The sequence below is a fragment of the Aedes albopictus genome, chromosome 2 (assembly GCF_035046485.1).
Source record: "Aedes albopictus strain Foshan chromosome 2, AalbF5, whole genome shotgun sequence".
Taxonomy (NCBI): Eukaryota; Metazoa; Arthropoda; class Insecta; order Diptera; family Culicidae; genus Aedes; species Aedes albopictus.
Window position 1 is genome coordinate 195,495,740 of NC_085137.1, and position 7,926 is coordinate 195,503,665.

Below are 7,926 nucleotides of genomic sequence, written 5' to 3' on the forward strand. Positions count from 1 at the left end.
TACATGAATGTTGTTAGTATCCAATCTACGAAGTACACCGTAACTACGCTAACGCTAACGCTAATCATCCGATAGCCAAATTTGAGCTGTTATATCTCCGGATTTAATGAACCGAATGCAATTTTGACCATTCATGACATTCACGACAAAACGTTTGACTAACTTAAAATTGTTTTTAAGAAAAAAACTGTTTAGGTAAATGAGTACAAGACACCAAATGAGGATCTCGACATCTCGACGAGCTAGAGGTTTTTTCCATGTATTTTCAGCCCTGCCCCAGTGTGGGAAAATAACTAGCCAAGCCATGAGCCAAACACCCAGAACTACACGCGGAAATCGAGAAGAAAAAGGCCCATGACACCGGCGAATACGGGAAGAAAACAAATCACACTTGCCCGAATCTCTTCTTCTCACTATGATTTCTAGTCTTCGCTAAATTCCAACGGAATCAAACAAACTGCACGTTGTCTCATATAAAGAACACGTAAAGTTTGATTGGCACCTGTAACGCAAATTTCTGGAAACAATTTACGATATTTAAAAGTGCCAAATTAGGTATATCAATAGAACGTTCAACCAATAGCAACCTAACGATCATTGCCAACAACATCTCCACCCACCTCGTTCAACACTGAATTGAATTTTATGTTGGCAGCGCTAAGCTTCTCGGAAGTCATCCCGCGCTCGGTGTTTCGCATCCATGCTACTTGTAAATTAGCATTTTCCGCTGCACAACACAACATTATTAAAGCAAACAGTTCATTGTCTTGAATCTCGTTTATCGATTAAGTAAACACAATTTAATGCCTCATTTTTACGCTGAGAATTGTGAGTAAGAATAAAATAAGTTAAAATAAATAAATGTGATTTATTGTTTTTAGAAAAAAAAATATTAAAAAGAAATAGAAGCCATCAGTATCTTTTCGAGTGAAGACCATCCAATCACCCATCCCATGTGATTGAAACGGATGTACATTGTTGCATGAAAATAACGTTTTACTATCAACCACAACACACCATTCCATTCCATTTACCGTGTCCTGTAAATTCAGCGCTACAATCAAATCTGGCCCATTATCGCATGCCGAAATTGAGTGGAAATGTGAAAACTAACGTATTGATTCGATATCATTTTCAATCAACTTCATTATATCATGATGACGATGCCCATTGTTCAACGGCTTTCAGTCAACCACAGAGAACAGACATCCAAGTCTAGTTCCAAACCTGTGTAAGGAACTTAACGGTCATTTGAAATGGCAACACAAGTGGCAACATCGTGATGGCGCTGCTATCGCAAAGTTCCCACGCTACTGTCAGTGGAGAATATAAAAACACTTATCTAGATATGCGTATTAGTATGGGACACACATCAAATTCTCGCTCCAGTCGACTTTTTTGATTCCATTTAGGTCCCATATGAACTGTGCAAAATATCAGCGCAATCGGTGAAACTATAATTTAGCGCAAGCGTTTCAAAGTTTGCATAGGATTTACTATGGGAAAAGTTACACTTTCAAACAAAAAATCCCAGAGGTCGCCCCTTGTCTCCTTAATTCAAATCGATCAACGTTTCTTGTAGAAAAATCATTTATGAAACTTTCCTTCGAAGACCGCAAAACAATTGGATGCTTTTGAAAAAAGATATTGATTTATTACCGATTAGTGATCCAACAAACGGCTTTTTGTTTTGTTTTATTAGCAGCACTGTAGCTGCTGCCTTGGCTGCTGCTGTTTCTGGGGGTGGTGATGCCTCCCGCCACCCCATGCAACAACGGCAGCAGCAGTGCTGCTGATAAAACAAAACAAAAAGCCGTTCGTTGGATCACTAATCGGTAATAAATCAATAACTTTTTCCACAATCATCCAATTGTTTTGCGGTCTTCGAAGGAAAGTTTCATAAATGATTTTTTGTAATTACGTTGTGAAAAGTAGAACATTACAGTTGGCTGAAGTATGCTGAAATGGCCTACTTTTCAATCCCAATGCAAGTGTGCCGAAAAGTACTACTTTTCGGCACTCTTAAAGAGTGCTGAAAAGTACCACTTTTCGGCACTTTTGCTCGTACGCACTTTTTACTTACCACCATGCCTTCCGTAGATTCAACCTCCGCCTCTACATCTACTGAGCAGCTCAAATCCGAATCAGGACAATTTCAATTCGGATTCGATCTACAAATCAAGTGTAGAGGCAGCTACTAAATCTGCTTTTGCTTTTGCCTGTACACAACTGTTTGACAACGGGAGTTCGATCATGGTGACGCCTACTACACCAGAGCCTACCTGATCAAACAAAAAACTACGCCGACAAGCATTAGCGCGCGCACGTGGTTACTACTAATAGGTTCATGTTTGTGTAGCTAGAAAAGATAGCACTAAATGGGTATTTTTTGTAATTACAAAAAACTTTGTATGCAACTCGTTGCAAAACTCGATTTTTTCAGCACTCGTCGTATTTATCCAACTCGGCAAGCCTCGTTGGATAAATGTACGACTCGTGCTGAAAAAATCATCATTTTGCAACTTGTTGCATAAATAACTATTTCTACAAGAAACGTTGATCGATTTGAATTAAGGAGACAAAGGGCGACCTCTGGGATTTTTTATCTGAAAGTGTAACTTTTCCCATAGTAAATCCTATGCAAACTTTAAACCACTTGCGCTAAATTATAGTTTCACCGATTGCGCTGAAATTTTGTACAGCTCATATGGGACCTAAATGGGATCTAAAAAGTCGACTGGAACGAGGATTTATTTTTTCCATACAAGCGTGTCCCATACTAATGCGTATTCACCACTGACAACAAGCAGCAACATGCTGCTTAGGTGACGCTAGTGTTCTCAACGCTAAACATATTTGACTTTTTACACAATGTTCGAAAGACAATTTGTACTAGCTTGGATGTCTGTTCTCTGTGAATCAACGGTGCACATGATGAAACAGCTATAGTAGAACAAACATCACAATTCGATTATGTGACGGCTCGTGGAGAATCCTTGCAATTATTACAACACACGCGTGAAATCTTTTCGGAAATCGGATAGCTCGTTCTAGTTGTTTCATCCTGTTGGTCCCATTGATTTCGGCGTGAATGGAAGTTGATACAGTTGATTCTGATATAGCAGTCTACCACTCACATTACACCCAGCCCTGTTTTCAGTTGCCTTGCGTTAGATCAAGACTGTATTCGATGAAATTTGGACATAGAAAATACTATATAACTTTTGTTAGCGTTTGTGAACGCTGATTAATTTTTTAATCACAAATAGTGAATTATGCTTAGGGTAATTATTCCCTTCATTGCGGTAGTGTAATATATTAGTAAATTTCGCTAGCATAAACATTGTCGGATCTCAGAATAAAACCTAAACGCAAGAAACGCACTTTTATACAAATCACTTTTATTTCCCGTTCTCTAACAGCGAGTCTAACAGTACTCCATCTTCTATTCCTCTACCGTTCTCACTGTCCTCCGACGGCGACGCTGGCGGCGTTCACGTTGGATTCTCTCTGATAGGGGTGATCAGTGTTGCTGCTCTTTCGCAAAGGGCGAATCCGATCCTGACATCCCCCCTCTACTTTAAACGTCGAAAACTGCGTCAGTATGGTAATCCTTGAGGTATGCTGGTTTGCGCGACATCCGCATTGATCGGCTTGTGCTCTGGTCCGCTTGTGTTTCCTGCGGTCCCGCTTCCTCTGATTCATTCGTGATGTCCATGTCCCGGAGTGGCAGCATGGCTGATTGATCCTGGAATGGAGGGTTTTCATCTGACCCCACAAGCTTGATCACTGTGTATTCCTCAGGCGCGAAAGTTGTCGACAGTTTATTGTCTTTAACTGTTCGTTTAACTACAACAGTATCTCCTTCTCTTATTTCTGTTACCTTAGCGTGTCGCCTGCAGTTGGCATAATCCGCATACTTATCCTTTCTCGCTCTATCTCTATCCATTACTTCCTCCTCTTCCTTTGATGAAGCCTGCTCGCCAAAACATGGCAGCTTGTCTCTCAACAGACGCTTGAACATCAAAATAGAAGGAGCCACCCCAGTTGTGGCATGTGGAGTGGAATTGTACATAAGCAGAAACGACCTAAGATCCCACATCCAGTCTGCGCTCGACGATTGCTGGCTTATTTTCAGATGTTTCAAAATCGTCTTGTTCGCTCGCTCGACTTCGCCGTTTGCTTGCGGCCAATACGGTGTTGTTTTCCGTAGAATAATACCGTATTCATCACAATATGCTCGCATTTCCTCACTTACAAACTGAGGTCCATTATCAGACCTGATAGATTCAGGAATCCCAAACCTACTAAACGTTTCGTGAAGCGCCTGAACTGTACGCCTTGCCGTTATTTGCTTCATGACAATAGCCTCAGTAAATCTACTGAAGTAGTCCACCATCACAAAAAGCGTGTGTCCCGTGGGTAGCGGACCCATGAAGTCAACCGCTATGTCGGTCCATGGCTTATCAGGCATCGTTGTACTTCTCACTGGCTCCGGTGGACCCAAGGAAGATACTAGGATGCAGTCCTTACATTTCTTCACATTCATCTCAACCTGTTTGTCCATCGCTGGCCACCAGACCTTCGTGCGAAGACGACGCTTCATTGCGGCCATTCCCGGATGCGCTTCGTGTGCCACCGCCAGCACTCGTTCACGTAACTTCGTAGGAACTACCAGTCGATTGCCTCTTAACAGAACCCCTTCTGCACTGCAAAGCTCGTCCACATAAGGTTTGTACTCCTTGAACATGCAATCCATTATACCGGACCGAAGACATTCCATTATCTGCGTAAGTTCTTCATCTTTTGTCGTTTCTTCCTTGATTTCCTGCAACGTGATCGCTTTTGGAATAGACTGTGCTACAATGCTTTGAATGCACTTTTCTCCCTTTTCATCAAAAGGTTCTGGTGGTAATTCGCAAAGCCGCGAGAAGACGTCTGCTAGATTAGCAGATCCTGGAATATACTCAACATCGTATGTGTAGTTCTGCAGCTTGAGAACCCACCTCTCGATCCGAGCGCAAGGGCGAGACTTGGGGTTGAACAGGAATTTCAGCGCTTTGCAGTCGTTCAACAACGTGAATTTTATTCCAAGCAGATATAAGCGAAACTTTTCTACGCCCCAAACAAGCGACAAAGCTTCCCGCTCTGTTTGGAAGTACTTCTTTTCCAGCTCCGTGAGTGCTTTGCTGGCGTAAGCAATCACACGACTTCTTCCCTGTGAATCTTCCTGTAGGAGTACAGCACCCAACCCCGTTGGACTTGCATCTGTCATTAACTTGGTTCGATCCTTGGGGTTGAAGAATCCGAGATGATGTATTTTGAAAATATCCGACTTGATGGACTGGAATACGGAGCTTTCTGTCGTAGTCCATCTGAATTGTACCCCTGATCGAAGTAAATGTCTGAGTGGTTCAGTTTTAGACGCGAGGTTTGGAATGAACTTGCCAACATAACAAATCAATCCGAGGAAACTTCGAAGTTCTGAAACATTTTGCGGCTCCCGAAATTTCTGGATGACGGACAGTCTGCTCTCAGTTGGGCGAACTCCTGCGGATGAAAGCTGGTGACCCAGGAATTCCAGGCTTTCAACTCCATAGATGCACTTTTTTTCGTTAAGAAGAATATCGTATTCCGAAAAACGCTTCAGCAACGCTGCGAGTCTTCTATCATGCTCGGTCTTATTTGAGCCAAACACAATAGCGTCATCGAGGTATACAATAACTCCATCGAGACCAGCTGTTATAGTTTCCATTGTTTTCTGAAATAGCTCAGGTGCACAGCTGACCCCGAACATTAGACGTTTGTACCTACGCATTTTAAGAGAAACAATTCAATAAGATCTTATCTTTGGAAATTCAAGTTTATTCAACAAAACAAAAGAAAATCAATATGTTCTCATCTACCTGTAGAGACCATACTTGGTGATGAAAGTCGTTATGGGTCTTGATCTTTCGGACAACTCGACCTGATGGTACGCTTCCTTAATGTCCAGTTTCGAAAAGAGCACTGCGCCGGAGACCGATGACAAGAGCTCATCCACTAACGGTAAGGGATGAGTTTCACGGAGCACCGCTTGATTGGCCCGACGCATGTCAATGCACAGTCGGACTTCTCCAGAATCCTTGAGGACGGGTACTACTGGCGACACCCACGGTGACGGACCTGGAGCCCGCTCGATAATATCTAGCTCAAGAAGTGATCGCAACTTCTCTTCGATCTTTTCTTCCATCGCAATCGGTGGTCGTCTATACGCTTGTTGTACTGGTTGCACTTCTTGGTTGATAGGTATTTCAACCTTCACTCCCCGAATCTTCGGAAAGGGAATACGGCGCTTGGTTTCGATCGCTTCAATGTCGTATCCAACCTTGAGAACCTGCAGATCCTTGGCGGTGCGATCACCCAACAAGCAGCGCTGACCGTTTTCGACGACATAAAACTTTGCTTCGACTTTGTTGTTTACTGCCTTAATCTCTGCTTGGAACATTCCCGCCATCTTCAATGGTTCTCCGGCTCCATACGCGATCAGCGACCTGTCAATTTTAGTTGTGGCATTCATCACCTTTACTCCAGCCTCCTTCATTTGGTCCCAGACATTCCTTGTTATAATGTTGGCATCCGCGCCAGAATCAATCGTCATCGGTATGTCAACTCCTCCAACCTTGAACGTGAAAACGTTCCGACCCATCGCGTAGAATACGAAATCTGTGCTTTGACCTTCCTCGGTTTCTTCCTGAATCGCCCGGATACGTTTGACCTTTGGTTCTGAAATACTGTCGATGGGCCGGCGTTTGAATCCCTGCCTTGTACCATAACATCTCTTCGCCCAGTGTCCTTGTTTTCCACAAGCCGCGCATTTTGTTTCTTTCGCCGGGCAATCGTTGCTTCCCTGCACGTGTCCACGGCGTCCACATCCGTAGCAAGTGAAGCGATTATTCGGCTGTTGACCAAGCTGTGTACGATTCTGGTTTCCTGGAGAAATGTATGCCCTACGTTTCTGGAAAGGACGAAACGGTGGTTTTGCAACAGCGTTCACTTCGAATTCCGGCCTGCTTTGGATGTTGGGTTTCGACAATTTTTTCGATTGGTCCTGCGATTCGGCCAAACTTGTACCCAACGCGATAATCTCTTCAAGTGACCGGTCTTTCTGCAGAAGTCTTGTTCTTAACTCCTGTGACTTGCAGCCTTGTGTGATGCGGTCGGCAATCAACTCATCTGTTACACATGCGTCGTAATTGCATCTAGCAATCTGCTTCCGCAACCGCAAAACAAAATCCGCAAATCTTTCTTCCGGTTGTTGAACAATCTGATGGAAGATATGCCGCTCATACGTCTTACGGCGAAATGGCTCAAAATAGTCATCCAGGCATTTGATGGCCACATCATAGTACGGTGGGTCGACAGCCACATGAGGTACTTGATTTGTCCCAGGCAAATGCCGTAGCAGTTCTTGAAGGGCCGGACCACCAAGGTAGGCCAACTGGGCCCGTTTGTCCCGCTGTGCCTCGATATTATGTGCCAGGAAAAAACACTCCAAGTCACTTTTCCACGTTTCCCACAAAGCTGGAAGACTGCTAGCTTCCGCTGTAACGTCAAATGGTTTAATACGACTATATGACGACATCCTGTGAAACAAATTTGATTTATCCAAAAGAATGTTTGCTTAATAACTTTTTTCTATACCTTGTGAGTTTATTTTATCCCAATGTTTTTCATGCAATATAACTAAGAAATAGCGGCTATATTATAATGCTCAAACGTAAATATACATATATATTTATAATGAAATAAAACACCTCTTATTATGTTTAGTATCATTTATTTTTTCTTCTCAGTACCCCAATTTGTTCAGTTCATGTGTTACTATTAATATCCAACCAAAAAAACATTTAAAAATCACCAATAACGGTCTGCTCTGCTCATACG

At 42.9% G+C, this 7,926-nt stretch overlaps 2 protein-coding genes across 2 annotated transcripts; both read right to left on the reverse strand.

The window, feature by feature from the left end:
* Positions 1-3,580: 3,580 nt before the first annotated feature.
* On the reverse strand, positions 3,581-5,275 carry LOC134286312 (uncharacterized protein K02A2.6-like). Its single transcript, XM_062847916.1, has one exon. The coding sequence runs from the start codon at positions 5,273-5,275 to the stop codon at positions 3,581-3,583; it is 1,695 nt and encodes a 564-aa protein (XP_062703900.1).
* Positions 5,276-5,902: 627 nt separating this feature from the next.
* Positions 5,903-7,624, reverse strand: LOC134286313 (uncharacterized). The gene has a single exon (XM_062847917.1). It carries the CDS (start codon positions 7,622-7,624, stop codon positions 5,903-5,905), a length of 1,722 nt encoding a protein of 573 aa, XP_062703901.1.
* Positions 7,625-7,926: the final 302 nt, after the last annotated feature.